The 18,593-nt window shown below is 49.4% G+C and overlaps 1 protein-coding gene across 4 annotated transcripts in view; it reads right to left on the reverse strand.

Annotated features, from left to right (window-relative positions):
- Positions 1-8,072, reverse strand: part of RBM19 (RNA binding motif protein 19) — a 105,117-nt gene extending 97,045 nt beyond the window's left edge. For 3 of the 4 annotated variants that reach the window (XM_062589954.1, XM_062589952.1, XM_062589956.1), the window contains exons 1-10: positions 7,946-8,072; positions 6,614-6,796; positions 5,915-6,046; positions 5,632-5,670; positions 4,435-4,648; positions 3,060-3,304; positions 2,452-2,532; positions 2,115-2,193; positions 1,257-1,328; positions 312-512 (exon numbers count right to left, since the gene is read on the reverse strand). In XM_062589954.1, the coding sequence (XP_062445938.1) occupies positions 312-512; positions 1,257-1,328; positions 2,115-2,193; positions 2,452-2,532; positions 3,060-3,304; positions 4,435-4,648; positions 5,632-5,670; positions 5,915-6,046; positions 6,614-6,796; positions 7,946-7,981 (1,282 nt within the window). In that variant the 5' untranslated portion in view covers positions 7,982-8,072. The remainder of the gene's footprint in view (positions 1-311; positions 513-1,256; positions 1,329-2,114; positions 2,194-2,451; positions 2,533-3,059; positions 3,305-4,434; positions 4,649-5,631; positions 5,671-5,914; positions 6,047-6,613; positions 6,797-7,945) is intronic. The other variant, XM_062589955.1, reaches the window with a different exon arrangement.
- Positions 8,073-18,593: the final 10,521 nt, after the last annotated feature.

Consider the following 18,593-nt stretch of genomic DNA (forward strand, 5'->3'; position numbering starts at 1 on the left):
CAGTTTTCTTCTTCTTCCCAATCCACTAGAACCCATCATATTCTAATCAGACTGGGAAGAGCTTTTCCTGTTGGGTCAGAGGGATGAGGGTAGAGACACGCAACAGTATGTGCACTGAGTTAAGCACGTGGAGCATGGAGACAGCACCAGTATTAATGCCAAGTAGCCACGTGCTGGGACACCAGGCAATAAAGATGACAGAATTTGGTGCACATTCAAGAGGTATATAACAGATAGCTTCACCCATCCCTATCCACAGCAAGAGGGGACAACGTAGTCCTGCAAATCTCCATCCCACAGTAGCTGCTTACCATACTTGGAGAAGACCTTCTCCAAGTCCTCCTCAGTACTGGTAAAGGGAAGATTTCTGACAAAGAGTCTCCCTGATTCAGACAAGTCCTCTTCTTCCTCATCATCCCTTTTCCTTCTTTGCCATGGCTGGTCATCACTTTTTGCTGCAACTTCCTTTTTTGGGGCGTTCTCGTATCGGAATACCTCAATGTATCGCCCTCCTAATCCACAAACACATACAGAGGCACATTAGACACTTCTCAAGGCCGCACATCATTCTCAGCCACAGGCAATAAATAACAGTGCTTAAAGAGCCTGAGCTTACATTAGTAACATAAGTAATTCCATAAATTTCAAGGAGAACTCAGCCTGACTAATAAAAACAGAAAAAAATTAAAAGGGAGGGGCAGAGAAGCTGTGAGAAAGAACATTCTTCAAGAAAAGCAGGATAACATTTGCTAGACAATTTCACGGTCCCCTTTCCCACAGCCAGGATGTAGAGCTTTAGGCCTTGCATCTCTGCCAGCCCAGTCCACAGGGCTTTAAGTAGATATTCCCATTCTGCACGGGATTTTTGCAAATATAAGTCTAGTTCCATTAAAGAATAGGCCAAGAACAGGATTCAAACACAGGCTTGCAGAATCATTTTTACAAATCCCCTGCACTATCCCAACCAGATTTAAACAGTATAATTTCTATACCTAGAGCAAGATATACTTCAAGCACACGACAAAAACGAGGCCAAAGAGCAATGCACAGCTCAGTCTCTTGCCAATTCTCTGCTTCTTCCGAGGGCACTGACACAGCACCTGGTTATCCCATGTCAGTTAAGCAGAGGAAACCACCCCCACCATCTGTCTGGAAATAACTAAGGCAATAGGATATACTTTAGCAATGAACACTTCAGCAGCTGAGCACCACACCATCTACTTCAGCCAGAACAAGAAGGAACAAATAGCCCTTACCTATGTATTCTTTATTTCGCTTCAAGGCCTTTTGCACTTCTGCTTCACTCTTCAAGTCAACAAAGATATAACCTTGGAGGAAGCAAAGGTTCAACTGAGCATCGTGTGGGGAACAAACAGCCGCTAATTAGCTAATTAAGGGTGAATCAGGCTTCCCTCTACAGATTCCTACAGATAAAGCATTTGGCTCCCATTAAAGTTTCAATGCAGCCACAAAAAGGCCACGTTGGATCTCAAATTGGAAGGCTGGCTTTTAAAAGCTTATTCTCTATGTACAAACCAAGCAAACCCAATTTAACAGCCAAAGTAGCCTTTCACAGGTGTGAAAGACCATGACAGCAAAGAAAAGGTGAGTCTGCTGTAAGGCTATAAAAGGAAAACAGCATGTAGCAAATTTCTTGCCAGCTCCAAGGACCTGCTCCAAAACCCTTTCTAACAGGGTTACTTCCAATAATCACAGCCCCTGGGAAGACCCACTTTGGCTGCCACTGCAGCTTTGTGGCCGATATGCACACATCAGCAAAGCCCTTGGGTGCTGATGCAGCCGTCTCAAAGAAGGAGACCTTTCCTTGGTATGGTTGGTGGATGTTTAGGGAAGCTCCAGAGATAAATCAAAAAAAAAAAAAGCTCCTGCTGCTCTGTGCTGTGCCTCTATAGAGAAGCACAGCCAACATCACTCTGCCCACAGCATCCTACAGGTACTGATGAGGGCAGGCAGGCTATGAAATCACAGAAAAGCATGTAAGAATTGGAGCACAAGCTAATGATTTGGAACCACAGACGACAAGAGCAGAGGTTGAGATCATGAAAGGTCCTCCAACTCACAGATCCAATCCCCCTTACTCACAAACACATTACCTGTCTTTTTCCCCTGGGCATTTTTTCCTATCCGGATTGCCACTGGCTTCAGAGGTAAGAGGAATTCCCGAACTTTTTGCTGCAGAGAAGAATAATAATCATTTAAATGATTTCTTGGATACAGGCAGTGTCAGGTTTCAGATATCTCTTTCTATAAGCACTATAAAGACACCACATGCAACATTTCTGGGTGGATCCAGTTCAAAAAATTCCCCCAATTGCCCATGCAGCTCTCGGAACAGTTCCATCTCGTGAAGATACAGGTCTCTGCAAAGACAGTGAGTTACAAACTGGGAACACCCTTGAACCACAATTCCCAGCATAGGGAACCACTTACCTCAGTGACGTTCAGTGGGGCACCACGTAGTTTCACTGTGTATGGTGTGGTGGCTTCCACTGAGCTGACCTGGTTCTTCTGCTGGATAAAAGGACAGAAGAGAAGATGCCTGTGAAATAGCAGAAGACATAGCACAACAAGCTGGTCTTGCCCAGCAAGTGGGAAGAGGAGGCTGAAAAGTGGGAGAGAGAATAATGAGCAATGCTCTCATAACAGCATCAGCCTGGGCAGAAGGTACCAGATGAGGGTGCAAGGTTTGGCTGGGATACACTTAAATTCAGTCACTGAATATGGAGCTCTGTAGAATAGCATTCCCTGCAGGCATTCAGATACAAATACAGGAAGGAGAATAAAAACCTCTGTTCAGAGTACTGACAGCACTTGTTAGGAAGTCTGCTTCCTGAAAAGGAGAATTTAGTAAGCACAAAGAAGCTACTTGGCAAACTTTATTAGCTTCCTCCTGTGAATCAAGAAAGCTGACACCTAGGGGTCCTGCAGACCTCAAGTTCTCATCTCCTTTTTTGGAGTGATTGACAGATATATATAATCCCATAATATATATATGGGGTTTCTGCTTTAGATAAGACAAAAAACTAGTTCAGTTATACCTCTGATGTGGACCCTTTTTTCTTTTTCTCTACAGATGTCTCTTGCTCCTTTTTTCCTGTGTGTGTGCTGGTGGTTCCTGCCATGCCTGAATCCTCCTCACTCTCACTTTCCTCTTCCAGCTCTTCACTATCTGTCTCTTCTTCTGCACTGGATGAGGAGGAGGAACCCTTCACCATTTTAGATTTCAGGTAATCCATATCTGAGAGGTCTCCCCTAACAGCTGCCCTCCTCTGGCTTTTCTTTCCTGTAAGAAAAAAACGAACAGTGAATTCTTGCACCCAAATATTCCTGCTCTCTCTCCAATCACATAGACTGAGAACAACCAGAATCACTACAATGACTTTCCTCTTCTCTGCCCTTTATACGTGGAGAAAGGAATTGAGAATAGCAGGGCAATCTCGTTTTAGCACCTCCAAACTGACACGTCATCTTTTTTCAAAGCAACACTTTTTACATATAAATCAAATCAGAAAGGAGCTCAAGGAACTTCATACTAAATTTTTGTCTCAGTTTCAGTAAAATACTTCAAACTGACCCCAAAGGTGATTTCAGTTGCTCAGTTTTGTAGAGGAGGAGGCAGAAGAGATCATTTCTCAAAAACAACCTCCCATAAGAGTCAACCAATCATACCTGTGTTTCAGTTGCCCAAGGAGAAGCCCAATTGCAAGGAGAAGCGGAGTCACCACCACTCACTCCAAAAGAACAACATAAGAAATACCATAAAGGGAAGGGGAAAGGGTCTAAAAACAGACTGATCATTGTACCGCTGGTACAAGGACACTGTAGACTAGCAAGGTAGATGGACCAGACTGCAGTTCAGATTTCTCAATCTCCTATATGTTATCCCACTACTAAACCACTGCTCCACTGTCTCTGGTTTTCTTTTCAGGATCTGATATACTGAACTTCGGCCATTCCCATCAACTCCAACAGGGCCCTTTCTCCAGAAACATGCATCAGTCAAAGATAGACCAGACAAGTTCACAGGAACTGATTAAAGATTCACTGATAAACAGAAACTACATCCAGCTCAGGAAGCCCTGGTGCTCAGTGGCTACAGGCTAACAGAGCATTGAGGGAAAGGATAATGTTTATCCTATCACTCTTCCCTAGACATCGACTTAAGGGCTCAGGAGAAACCACAAATGCCATCCCCTCAATATCAGAAATCACATTTCCTACAGTTCCCCATGTTCCAGAGACTGGAGGCATCCATACATGCACAGAGCAAGCCTCAAGCTAGGAAAACTACCTTCCTAGAGACTTTCTTTGGAGGTAGGACACTGGTTTGGGTGGATCTTTGGTCTGATCAGTATAGCTGCCCTCACATTCACTGAGGCAAAGACAAGCAAAGGGCGACAGTCATTTTGGTACCTTTGGTTTCCTCCTCATCTTCAGAGGGTTCATGTTCATTCTCCTCCTCACTCAGTTCCTCAGACTCATCTGAATCGAAGTTGAGGTAATCAGATGGTGGCTTTGATTTTTCCTTCTTGGGCTCTTCCACCGAAGTGTCATTAGCCCAAGTGGCCACCTGAGAGCGTTTCTGGTGAACCAGTAAGAACTCCTGGAACGTTTTATCTTGTTCCAGCTGTTTGGAAAAAAGACAATTATTGAAGACAGACATAGGACAGCTAGTTACCAGTTTGAATTCAAAGACAAAAATCTCATTTCCAATAAAGTGGAAAAAATACAAATAAAAAAATACAAAATCCCATAAGTGGGAGTCTACTTTAGACTCACAAGTTAAGTACTTAAGTGACAAGGTCTCTCAGCTCTCCTCCACCTTGTTTTTAAACAGCACTTTAAAGAAGAAACAAAAGCATTTTTTTTAAAAAAATCCACAATTTAAACATGGCAAAACTTGTATACTGTCAGGAAAAAAAAACAGATGACTCAGGCAGGGCTAACCTGGATGCAGTGTTTGCTCACAGGACAAGTTAACAATTAAAAAAAGAAAAGAGGCCCCTGAAGCCAGAGTTGTCAAAATCATGGTTTGTTATAGTGGAATTGGACTGTACTTCATGAATCTAGGTTAAACCATACACCTAGTTTGAATTAGTAGCATTGGAATAGGTACAATAAAGAGTTACTCGACTATTGCTCTTAATACAAGCTGGAAACAACATACAAGCATCAATCAAGTTCTAAGCAGCTTACATATCCAACACAAACACCGCTCTGGTATCAGCAGTGGGATGTCCCAAAGACTTTTAGGCAAGCAATGCTGTTTTCCAGGTAACAGAGACACTGAGGCATGCCTTTGGTGAAGGGACAGTATTGCAATCTTTCCCCTTCAGGGGCATCACAGTAGGTCACATATGCCTGCAGGCACTGCTGCCCTAAAACCTACTTCATGCTTTTCCAATGAAATAAAAGCAGCAGACCAGATAAAACCATCCTTCAGGACAGCAGGTAAATATTTTAGCTCTGCAGCTTGTCAGTATCACAGGAATTGGGATCAGAACCAAATATCCTTACTTCTTTGAGCAGGACAGGCAGCTGGGAGTAAAAGTAGCTATTTTTATCATTCCCTGGTCACAAGCTAAGGATTGCAACTCAACCTCAACTCACCTCCTGTAAGTTTTCTGTTGGATTTTTCTTCTTTTTATCCTAGAAAGAGAAATCTTTTTTAGAAAGGCTTGTTAAAATACATCCAACTCCACTTCTCAGATAACTTAAGGGCACAGGGAACACAGGTCTTAAGGCAAAAAGTGCCAAAATCAGGACTCCAATATCAGCAGTCACAGCTACCCTGTCCTCCTCTGCACACATTGGGCTACCCTTTTATTTGTCAGAGCTCTGTCTGCCAAGTCACTGACATAGGTCGGATCCTCAAGAAACAAACAGGACTTACTTTCTTTGCACCCGCATGAGCTACATTTGTCACAGGTTTCTCAGTCTTCTTTTCTGAGGCAGGGAGCTTCTGAGAGTACTTACTCCATGCTTTGGGTTTTGAAGGGTCACCAAAAGACTTGCATAATTCAACCTGAAAAGAATGAAATAGCTCTTTAATGAATAGTTCTGTAACAGTAGGATAAGTCTTACTCAAGAACCTTCCGTATACCATCGAGAAAGGGGGAGGATGGGGCACAGAGAACAGGTCACTCCTTGTAAATGTACATTTTACAAGCGTGTAGCTATGGTTTGCTCAACATGGAGAAGAAAAGTTTACTGTGCCCATTTAAGCACAGTCAAGTAAGTTATCCCGTTTATCATGAATCACTGCATTCTCTATCCAGGAGAGCACGATGAAAGCCTTTAAATAAACAAAAAGAAATCACAGGTTCAAAAGTTCAGATTATTAGAGCTCAAAACTAGGCACTATTGATCCAATCAACACTGAAATCACCACTAGTGCGAAGAAGGAAGCTCATCTGAGTCAAACAGCTGCTTGAGACTCCAGCAGAGGCCTGTCATCAGGTTTTGCTATTTTGTTGCAGAGAAAAATCTTCAGGCGCTCTTCGCTCCTAGCTGTTCACGCTTAGTAGCACAAAAATCTCCAATTACAAACTTTCAAAAGAATAAAAATATGATTTTTTAAAGATCAACTCACTGTGACTCTGGAGGTGTCTATGAAACTTCTGTTAAAATGGTTCATTGCTGTTTTAGCTTCATCTTCAGACTTGTAGCCAATAAAGCCAAATTTCCGGAACTTGCCATCCTTAGTGAACTTCAAGCAACAATCGGTCAGCGTGCCAAAGGCTGCAAATAGTTTCCTAAAACGCTTCTCATTCATCTGGGAAAAAACAGAGATGCAACAGGACGACAAATTAGCAGTACAACATGACTAGAGAAATGCTTTATAAACAAGTCTAAACTAAATGTTTTCTATCAAAGAATTTTTGAAGTGTAGAAACAACAGAGCAGCATGGCTACACTGATACGCTTCAGCTATCACACTCAGTCCTCTCCCCCACGAATCCTCCAAGTCTACAGATCTCCCTCTGCAAGACCTTCCCAGCCTAGATGATGCACCCAGCTCTCAGGGAACCCAAGGTCCTGCAGTGCTACCTGCTACAATCAAGCACCCAGTTCAACCAGAGGCAGCTTTTGGTACCCCCAAGGGAAACCTGGACAGCAGAGCAACACTGTACACACCCTCACCCAGCTCCCTAGGAAGGAGAAGAAGGCAATACCCATGACAAGCTCTCCTCCTCCTCCTTGCAAGGGGAGGCCCACTCTCCCCTCCTAGGAGGCTTCCCCCAGCACATGCCCACCCCCACCCCGGACCCCTGTCGCCTATTCCCTCAGGCACTTCCCTAACCCTTCCCAGTAAGGAGCCCCTCCTGGACCATATCTTTGCCAGGACTCTCCACCAGCCCCCCACAATCCCCAAGGGGGCTTCTCTGCTCACTCCAAAACCCTCTTTCCTCCACAACATCTCCCTGTTCCCACTCACCAAAGGCACCTCTCTCGAGGCACCTCCCTACTTCCCGGCTGACTGAGGATCCCCCACCCCAAGGCCTCTCCTTGCTCCCCTCCAACCAAGGATCCCCTCCCTCCGGGCCTCTGCCTGCTCCGTCTCACCAAAAATACCCTTCCCCTGGGCTACTCCCGGCTCTCGCCTTGAAGAGTCCCTCCCCGGGGGCTGTCTCTGCTCCCCCTTCTCAGGGCCTCCTTCCACGGCCTCTCTCTGCGCTCCCACTGAGGACTCCCCCAATCTCAGAGCCTCTCCCGGCTCCCCCTCCCACACCAACCTCTGCTCCCTCTTTCTCAGGAACGCCCTTAGGACCTCCGCTGTCTCCAGGGCCTCCCCTTGCCCCTCTCCGCCGCCTCCGTGCCCAGGACCCTGCCCCTCACAAGCAGCCTCTGCACCCCAACTCTCTGCTCTAGGCCCAGAACCGCCCCCCAGCCCGCAGAGACCACAACCCGGCCGCACGCTCACCCCATTGGGGAGGTTCTTCACGATGAGCCGCGACATATCGGCGAAGGACGACGGCGGCGCCGCCGCCACCGCGCAAGGCCCGGCCGCGCTCAGCGCCGCGCACGCCGACCCCTGGGCGCCGCCATCTTCCCGCGACACCGCCTCCACCCCTCGTCACGTGGCCGCGGGAGGGCAGCGCGCCTGCGCGGCGGGGCGGGGCGAGCCCGCACCCGGCCCTAACAACGGGCCCTAGCAACGGGGCGTGGCGGGGCGCGCGGCCTAGGCCGGCGCGGGGGGCGGCGGAGCCGCCGCGGCCCCGTGCGGGGAGCGGCCGCGCTGGAGCCCCGGCGGCCGGGCCGGCGCAGCTGTGCCGGGGCGGAGGAGCGCCGGAATTCCCGGCGCGGCCTTGCCCGGGCCTGCAGCCGCGCTGCTCGGCGGGGCCGGAGGAGGGAGCTCCCCGCCAGCCGATGTCCCCGCAGGCAGAGGCCGAGTGCTGGTGGGCCCGAGGCAGCGAGCGATAGCGGCCTGGGCCTCTCTGTGCCCGGCCGCGCTGGCGTCGCCGTTAGTTAGCTCGGTGCCGCGGCTGGCTTTGCAAGCATGCACCGCTGGGGCATCGTGGCTGCGCCAAGGGGGGACAGGCCCAGCGTGCCCGCGGGGGCTGAGCTGCCCGGCTCCCTGCGCTCAGAACCGAGGCAGCGGAGGACGGCAGGGTAACAGGCCTAAGCAAAAGCGGCTTCCCTCCGAGGAGCAGCTCACCAGAGCCAGCGCCGCCGGCCAGGGATGGCCAAGGGGACGTCAGGATGCAGGCAGCTGCTGCCTTGTTTGGCAAGGAGCAGGGCAGGCTGGAAGCCAAGCTACTGTCTGCTCGCACCACACAGCCAGCAGGTGCTGTGCTTGCAGGAGCTCTCATGGGCAAAAGAGGCAAAATACATATATATTTCATAGAAGAAATACCCTTTGAGTTATCTATATCTAACAAAATCCTTTGTTAGATGTAGAGGTCTCTTCCCTACCCTAAGCACCGTTGCTGCAGGGCAAGCGTACCTTGAGTGTATCTGTAGCCCAGCTCTGCCTGTTTAATGTGAGGGGCCCAAAATCCTGCTTTACACCTAAACACCCAGAGGAGGATGGTAAGCACAGCCCTTATCCTCATACCAAGAGCCCAGCTCTGCCCTCACTGGTTTTCAGCCCATTTTGGCTCCATGCCTGATGTACCCTCTGCATGGTCATAACTGGAGAACCCAGTCTGAGCCCATGGTCTCTCCCAAAGTGAGCAGCAAGGGAAACAACACATTTTCCAGGCAAGAAGACATGGGGGCAATGTCCGAGCTCAGTGCCCAAGGGGACAAGAGAAGGTGGAATGCTCCCAGCATGGCTATTTGGTGCCCTCCCCAAAGGAAAAGTGCACAGGACAATCCTCTCCCTCATTCCTGGCTCTAGTAGGGGTACCCAGGAGGAGATGATCCTGCTCTTGCTCCCCAGCCCAACAACAGAGTCTCCACAAAGAGTCACAGCACCAGGGACCCAGCTCCTTCCCCTCCTCCCTCCCTCCTCTCACCTCTGCTCTCTGCCTCATCCTTGGCAGGGCTGTCAGGCCTGTCACTTGGGATGAAGGCTGGCACTGACAGGACCATGTTGACACCATCACTAACACATCCAGACCTTGTCCTTGTTACTCCTGTCCTCTCCAAGACAGTTTCCCCCCTCTTTCCCTCCTGATGTCTTCCTCACCTGCTGCTCACAGCCGCCAGCAGTGTCCAGCTCCAGCATACAGGTCATGCTGGCTGCAAAGGCCCTAGAGAGCAGCAGCCTTTGTTGTTTTATGCCTCTTAACCGGACAGCAAGGATGGAGACATACCCCAGTCACAGCCAGCTATTCTGCTCTGCAGTGCATCCTCACCTACCCTAACCATAGCATTACCTGGGGCAGCAATTTCACTCCACCACCTTGCAATCTCATAATAGCATCTCCTGCAGTTGGGGTTGGTTTCTTCCAGCTGAGGCCTTGGCCCCAGCACTTTGCTGCTGAGGCTGTATCCTCTAAGGGCTACCTAGTACCAGAAAGAAGAACTGGTTCTTCACTGAAGCTTGGTAGAGACCTGGTTAACAAAGCCATAATCTGGATCAGATACCTGGGCTGACTCTCAATTCCAGCAAAAAAGCCTCAGTGTCCATCACAGGACATGGCCTTTGCAAAAGACCATGGAGATACTCCTTTGAAAATGACAGATTTTAGCCCACTCCCACCCTCTCAAAAATCTGGCTAGAGAAACAAGAGCTTTAAAAACATTGACTTTAGGATTGCTTTTTTTTGTGGTTTCTGCTCCCCAGAATACCTCTTGGTCACATTTTTAGGTTTTTCTTTGCAACTGTGAAAGCTATAACACTGTCCTTTTATCTAGCAAAACTTGAGATTATCAGAGAGGCAGGAGAATTGCCCTTTCAGATGGTTCTGCTGCACAGAGGAAGGTTCTTCTCCAGGCCAGGCTCATTTCTGTTCAGAGATCCCAGCCCCTAGCAGACAAGAGGGCCCCTGCTTGAGAAGACTTAAAGGAGCCTGTTTTGAAAAGCAGCTCCCAGTGCTTGAAAAATCTGACCTGAAGACAATCGTTACCCTTTTAGCTGGTATAAGGCAAACAGCATGGGTATGGGATAGACCAGGTGTTGTACAGGCAGCTTGGATAGCTCACTGAGTGCAGGTCAAAGAGAGCATGCTCCAAAACCCAAAGCTGAGATTGGTGAAGGGCTTGGATAAACCAATTTTCAGCCTCTTTTCTCATGGAAACATATCTAATGTGATCTCACGGGCATATCTATGTAGGAGTCTCTCTGGCCCACTGTTCCCACACCACATTAGCTTTGGAACTGTTCAACACACTCAACCAAATCTAAGAGTGTTTCACATTCTTGGGAGTTTGGGGCAAACAGGCAACGCAACCCAGGCAATAGATCTATTAAACACCCCCAGTGAAGGAGAGGCTGAAGGCTGAACTTAGTCACATTAGACAGTAGAGAATCCACACAAACAAATGGTGTTTGGGGCCCACCAAGTGAGGGAGGTGTCTCCCAGTAGTCGAACCATGACATGAGATGTAAAGCCACAGGAAAGCTGTTTTCATGGTGCCACTGTTGATGCGATCATTTCTCGAACCAGGTATTTACTAGAGAGAGGTGGGATGTGTGTGCGGGTTAAGTGCGAGCATATCTTCTCCTCTCATCCTTCATATAGGCTCCTTGGGTGCTATGCACCGTGGTTTGATGGCATTGCCTGTGGCAATAGGAGATACTCCTGCCTCCATGCCATAAACTGTCCTCAAAACAGTGCTGTCCTGACAGAGACCAGCTCTGCTCCTAGTGAGGGAGCCCCTAGCATCAGATGGGATTGATGGAGGCCAGGCTGGGAACAGGATTAAGAGGCAAAAGAAAAGTAATATTGCCCAACTCTGGTTGAGTTTTTTGTTTTTTAAATTGCTTCGTAACAACAGGGGGCACCAGGCAGCTGGAAGGTGCCATTCCAGCAAAGGTGATGAGACGCCAACTTCCTGTACGATTGCCATCCAGAGAGAGCACCAGGAGTGGTGGTTTTTGTTCTCCTATGTTCTACGCTGGGGCACTGGAGGTGCTGACAGACAGGGTCCCAGTGGTGGCTGGCCCTTCACCATCACTCACCGGGATTGTCCCCCCATGGTTGGGAGAGATGGACCAAACGTTGGTGTCAAATCCCACTCCCAACAGGAACGGGGAGACGTGGTCCCTCTGTGAGTACAAGCTGGCCTGTCACAAAGCATTAGGTGGCTGGCTCGTTGGATAGGCCGGACATGGAATTGCACAGCGCTAAAGAGCAGGGGTCACCTTGCTGTAAAATAGTATTATGGGTTGCCTGCAGCCAAGCAGCTGAACTTTGGAAAGCACATTTAGAGGAAAGGAGTGTGGTGTCAGGGGCATTTTTCAGTGGAGAGAAGCAGGTGCAGGTGGAGGGGAAAGCTGGCCTTGAAGCTGTTCTCTGGGAGGTGAAACACCAGGAATAAGGCACTGTTGAGAAGGAGAGAAAGAAAGATGCTGCTGCAGAGCCTGTCTAAGACTAGGTTGGATAACAAAGAGGTCAGGGCCTGATGCAAAGTCTACCGAGGACTCTGGAGAGATGTTTCTCTTGGTTTGCAGCCCCTATGGTGTCTAAAGGGGAATGAGAAATTTCTCCCCTATTTATGCAGGTGTCACAGCACAGCCTGTCAATCCTACCATTCTGGGCAGGCAGAGCAATGACTCCAAGTCAGGACAGCTGCTGTTGCAAGTGGGACACTGAGCCAGCCTGCCCTTGACTCCTCGGGGGTGGAGGCACGTGCTGGCAGCCCTCCTCGAGAAGGACAAATGCAGCCCCGAGGAGCCCTTCATGCTTGTCTGATCAGGAGCGCCTTGTCCATGGCTGGACAGCAGTGAAGGTGAACAGGGAAGGTACGAACTGCTTCAGCTGAGGTCACCCTTTCTGGGCCAGTCTCGTGCATGGAGCCTTTCTGGGCAGTTCTGCTCTTGTTCTGGTACCAGGATGTTGCTGAGCTCTGTCGGGACTTGAACTCCATGCAGAGGTGCTAAACATATGCAGGCCCCATGATGACAGTAGGCACTAGAGTGCTTAGTTTCCCTCACAGTCAGACTTTGAATCCCTCCCTTTTCTGTTAAACGTAAATAATTGGCAAAATTCAGCCTGGGAGGGCGGGGGCTGTGATTTGACTGGTGGTGTTTTCCACCTGCATAAATTAGCGCACAGATAACAGTGAAATCAGGGATGGATGTGACTCAGCACTACTTGCTGACTTTGTTTGGTGCCCTCGCAACCCAAAAGGTGCCCTGTATGTGCAGGTAATGCTACCTTAACATCACTGTTACAAATACTGCCTGAACCTCCCTATTTTTGCTCTAGGCAGCTCCAGGTTGCTGGAGATGTTGGTTCTTGGTAGCAGAGATGAATTGGACCTGCCTCATATTAGCAAACTGTCCTGTTTTGGTATGGAAAAAGGCGGGGGGGAAAAAAATGCTCTGTTTAATGTTAGCCAGTGCTTGGAAATGTGGTGGCTGATAGACCTGGCCCTTCTCACGCTGCACAGCAAGAGGGGACCGAATGAAGGGGCAGAAGAATAAGCTGTTTTTCTGAAGGACCTCATCTCTGGGCTGGACCTCACTGCAGGGCACAAGAATATACCCAACTCAGCTAAGGAGATGGTCTGCAAATGTGTCCCGTGGTCCTATTCTCTGCCCCTTTTCTGTCTACGATTTTGGGGTAGAGAACACGTTTTTTCTAACACACTAAATCAAAGACATAAAGTTAAATTGTTATGAGAGTAACAAACACACAGGTGTGAGGATGGGGAAGAGGAGGAGAGGTTTCCCCTCTCCCCAGGTCTCTGAGCTTGAACCAGCCAGGAGAATCCACAGACACCAGATAGAACTGCTGTGCAAAAAGATCCAGAAAGGACTTGAAATCCAAATAGGACAAGTCCTTTGAGTAACAGGAGTTGGGGAGCAGAACTAAAGCATCACATGCATGAACAATAAGGCGATTGCCAAAATTCAGACTTTCCCTGGAGCAGAGCCACCATCATACCGGTCGCAGACTTCCTTCCTCTCTCTTTGGAGTGACCGATGCTGGTGGCAGGTCAACCCAGAGGAGATAGTCCATAAGGTCAAACCCTGCATGGCATCAGCCCTTACCATGGGCTGGTGAGGAACATTCATTCATCTCTAGCCCATGGGACTCTCACTTCAAGAGCAGTGGATGTGTCTCCTCCTACCAAGGCCATCCACAATCCTCTAGAGGAGAATGAGGGACCTGGACACTGGGCACACAGAAACTGCCAGGATCAGAGTGGGCTTAAAAGAGAGGGTCACCTGCCCCCTCCCCCTTATTACCCCACCATAAGTTGTGGGAGATGTTGGCTGTGCTCTGCAGGCCATACAGTTGTATGTGATCTAGGCACTTTTATACATGACATCTGAGCAGCTCATCTACCTTCACACCTCCCAGAGCAGGCAGGCCAGGAGGTCACTCAGCTTTATGGAGCAGAAGCTTGCACAGTGAGACAATTTTCTTCCGGTTGCAGGCAGAGTCCAGCCTCTTCGCACAGTGCCCTGAGCCAACATTCAGCATCTCTCTTCAGACCCATGAAAGATCTTACCACCAGCCTCGTTGGCTTTGGAAGGGACCCTTTGTTGGGAGACTGAGGAGGAGGATTTTGCCTGCTGCTGCCCCTTGCCTAGTCTCTCCTTCATCCATCACCCCTTCCACCTCCTTCAGTTTCCTTTGTGTTTCAGTATTTTTGGTAGTGTGTAAATGGGCTCAGGGGAGGGTCTAGGCAACAGCTGCCTTTGATCAGCACAACATGTGGGAGATGGAGCACTTCAGGAATGCTGACTCCTGATCAAAGGTGGGAACACAGTGACAGCCAGGACTTGGCAAAAACTCATCCTTGTTAGTCCTTGCCCAGGAGCTGGGGGTGAACGGGTAGGTTCAGGAACCCACTCTGGCAGACTGGCCAGCTGCTTATTAAAGGGGGAGAGCTCTGCCCCCAAAGTGGAGAGGGGGGCAGGAGGCCACACTAGAGGGTCATTTCCATCTGCCCCATGCGGCAGCAGGGGAGCACTCCAGGCTCTCCCAATCAGGGTTTTATTCTATTTGAAATGAGGCCAGCAATGGGATTTCCTCCTCAGATGGCACTGCCAGCTCGCTTCTCTCCTGCCTGACACTGCCAGCCAGCTTCGCTAGCCCAGCACGTGCTAAACTAAACACACTTCAAGTGGTCCCTGGCACTGAGACCACCTGAAGCAGCAGCCTACATCCCTGCTCCTAAACTACCTTCGCCTCCAAAACAAGGTGATGGCTCCCACCCAGAGCCCTGCCATGCCCAGAAGCACCCTGTGCCAGCAGCAGACCAGAGGCAGCCTGGTGTCCCCGAAGCTGCAGCCCTTGTTCCCTACATCACCACATTGCATCTCTATTCCTTCCTGTGTTACCATGGCCTGAGGTCAGCACACCAGGCCCTGACACGAGGCTTAAATCTCGCTTTGGAGATTTAACATGTTTTTTAATCTTGTAGAGACTGAGGCAATCAATTTAGTGTCACTCAGGTTCCTCACTGTTGATCAAACTCCTTCTTCAGGGGAGGAGAAACCCAGAGATGGGCAGGAAGCAAAAGGGTGCTGGAGTGTTGGCTCTGCCCCGTTATGGGAGCACTGTGCATGGCTGGCCTGTTCCTTGCATCTCCCTCACAGAGGGGACACCCAAGGGAAAGTGGAGCGGTGATGTCCTAACACTTTTATCACCTCTATAAAGATGAGGCTCGAGTTGAAAGGTCACTTGCTATAAAAACAACTCGGAGGCAAAGGGAAGATAAATTAACCTCCTCCTGATAGACAAGCAGAGTTCAGGGACATGACTCAATCTCCCCTCTGTCCCAGGTGCATGGGGTGGCAGTGGAAGATTGCCCAATTTGTGCGTTCGAATTGAACCCCATGAGCATGTCTGATGTCACCTTATACCCACAGACACTCTTATCTCTCTTTCGACTTTGTCCTGATAACCTCAGGTGTGAAGCTGGGAAACCCATCTGTCCAGAGCAGGTGGACTCAGGCAAGATGTTGGGTGAGGGCAAGCTCTTGGCCCTCCTGAGCCATGGATTGGCCCCTGGCCAGGACAACAGCAAACTGCAGGAGCACTAGGAGGGCCTGGCTTGTTGGATGGGAATCAGGTTAGTGCTTTCACGCGTGCAGGCATTTCCCATGCTGCTACCCCTGTCTTCACCTGGGAACCCCAGCCTTCTCATCCCACTCCTGTGGCACCCAGCAGAGATTTCCATCTTCTCCATTAGGTCAGGCACAACATTGCCTCAAAACAGTGTGGTCTCCTTGCCCTGAGAGGTGAAAACAGCCACCCATGAGTTCAGGGCTCTGGTTCAAGTTCACTTCAGGTAGATCAATGGTCAAGCTGAAAAGGCAAAATTGGAAATTTTCATGGAAAAATTCCAGCTGCCACAAACAGAGAGCTGGAAAGCTACATTTAAGGGATGACCTCCCTCCTGAGGTCCCCAGGGGGGTCATGCAAGCACATGGTGTCCTACACAAACACAGAGATGTGCAGGGAGCACCATAGATGGCCCCGCTGTACCAATGTGATGGCATTGCCCAGGTCAGTAAACCTCTCCTATTGCCACTTGCTCTTCCTCGCTTCAGCCATACTCTGCACATGGTTTCAAACTCCCATTGGAGACAATCCCACCCTGGGCATCCCCTGTTCCTGTCACCCCCTTGTCCTCATCCCACCCCAGGCATCCTTTGTTCCTGCTGCCCCCTTGTCTCCACCCCCCTCAGCATCCAGGCAGCTTACGCAGAAGAAAAAGCAACCCCCAACTCACATCCACACACCTTCCTCTACCCCAGCTCCACTTAGGTATTTCTTTGCTTGGACAAGGCTCCTCCGCTCCTCCGTCATGTTAAAAAGGGAAGCTTTTAAAGTGCCGATAAGGGCTATTCCCTCAAGGTCTAACCGGGCAGGGTCGCAGGTCGCTTCCTTGTGGTACATTGCCTGATAATGAGTCAATCAAGGCTGGCTTTATGGAGACACGATTTATCAGCAAACCCTGGGAAAATTAAGACATGAAAATGTCTGCTAATTCACCAAGCTGGGGAGAACTGGAAGGGACATCGGTTGAAAAGCCGATGCAGCCAGCAGAGTTATGTTGGCGGGGGATTCAGGAGACAGATAGCAGCAGGAACAGACAGGCAGCTCAAGGGTTGGGCTTCAAGTTTATTTACAGAGCAGCAGTGCTCTGCACCATGATGCCACTAGCCCTCTCTGCAGCACAGACCACACAGCTGGAGCATTGCAAGGCTGCAGCAAAAACACAGGTACCCCGTGAAACCCCTGGGAAATGCGAGTGGCTGAGGTCCTGCTCCAGACCAACAAAGAGCAGAAAGGGAAGCTGAGGCACAAGGAGGGGAAGCATGTGGCTAGCTAGAGCCAGTTGCCTGTCCTCCTTCAGCTGAGGGTCTGTTTTCACTCCTCCACTAGGAGCAACCCAAGGACTGTGCCAAGATGCTCAGGTTTTCTGTGGTTCCCAGAGCTACTGAAACACCTCCCACCACTTGGGATGCCGTTGGGCGACACAAGGGGGCAGGTGCCCCACCGACATCCCACTGCTCAGGATGCTCTTGGACAGCACAAGGGGTCAGGCCCCCTGATGACTTCTTGGCACAGCGGGAAGCTGGAAGGGAAGGGCACAATGGGCGCTGCAGCAGCACACGGCCTCAGCCCTCCCCTGTGGGAACAGGCTGGGGACCTTGCTTGTGGCAGTGCTGGGGACTCAATGCCAGCTCCCAGCAAGGTTTAACTTCCTCCTTGGCCTCTGCTGTGCCATATGCATCTTGCAAACACTTTTCCCTATCAGGGAGGCTTAGCAGGGTGAATATTGAAAGCACCTGCCTCCCTTGGCCAGGAATCAAGTGCCTCGGTGCTGAGATCCTGCTGTCTGCACAGCACAATTATCCCGGACCAAATGCTGCGTGCGAGAATCTAGGGCACCCTCTCTACTTGCAAGCCCTAAACTGGAGCACAATGCAATTAAAACAAGCAATGCCAGATGGTTTATTAGCAACTACAGAGCTGGGGGCCCACCACTTGTTTTCATATTCCAGTGTGAACGTATCAGAAATGGGTCTATCACAGGCCCATTTCCCCCCACGCTCCCTGCAAACACACATGCATGCACACGCAGGGCGGGAGATGTTGGATTTATGTTGAAACACAGCACTGATACCACGGTAATGAGTTCATCAAGGGGAGAGATGGAATTAGATTATTACATTAATGAGGCAGTTAAGGGAGAAACAAATCACAGTATCAGCTAATAATCATATGTTCGTAGATTTAAAGGCCAAATGGGCTGTTTTAGTTTTGCTGCTGGCTGCCTCAGCTCCCGCTTTCTAGAGGGGCGTCAGGGCTTGATGTGACGATCACAAGTGGTACAAGTGCTGTTGCAACCCGGGTCTTTTCTTCCCCTTCCCCATCAGAAACATGTACTTCTTCCCCGCTTTGAGTCAGCCCAGCTCTGTCCCCTCGGGCTAGGCACGATGAAATGTTGGCTTTTTAATAGACTTGCAGCACAGTGTCAACCTACCTCAAGGCAAAGCGCATTCAATGTCCTCATGCTTGCAAATAGGCTTTCTTCAACACCAGGCTGCCCAAATGGACAAGATTCATTTGTTGCAGTCAAAGGCTACTATTAAATAGAATAAAGAAAAAAGGGAAAAATATAGGAAAGCTGCTAGAAAATTTTCACACTAAATACTGAAATATTTAGAGGTCAGTGACCATTTAAGATCATTAGCTTGTCTCCTGAACCAGCTTCTCTGATGCAGTTTCTGACCTGTTTCTGACCTGCAAGTAGAAAAGTCACTTCCAGGCCTCTAATAAGGAGAAAGCCAGAAAACATGGCTTTCTTGTCATCTGCAAGCTGAGAAAGCAGGTTTTTTAAAAAATACAAAAAATAAATTAAGTGTATTTTGTTTTTGTGAAAAAAAATGATTTCAAAGCCCTGTTGTTACTTTGAGGCCTGACAGATGAGTTTTTCCACAGTCGGAGTTTGTGCACGATGCACAGGGGACACACAGACCTGCTCCTTCC

The sequence above is a fragment of the Rhea pennata genome, chromosome 17 (genome assembly GCF_028389875.1).
Source record: "Rhea pennata isolate bPtePen1 chromosome 17, bPtePen1.pri, whole genome shotgun sequence".
Classification (NCBI taxonomy): Eukaryota; Metazoa; Chordata; class Aves; order Rheiformes; family Rheidae; genus Rhea; species Rhea pennata.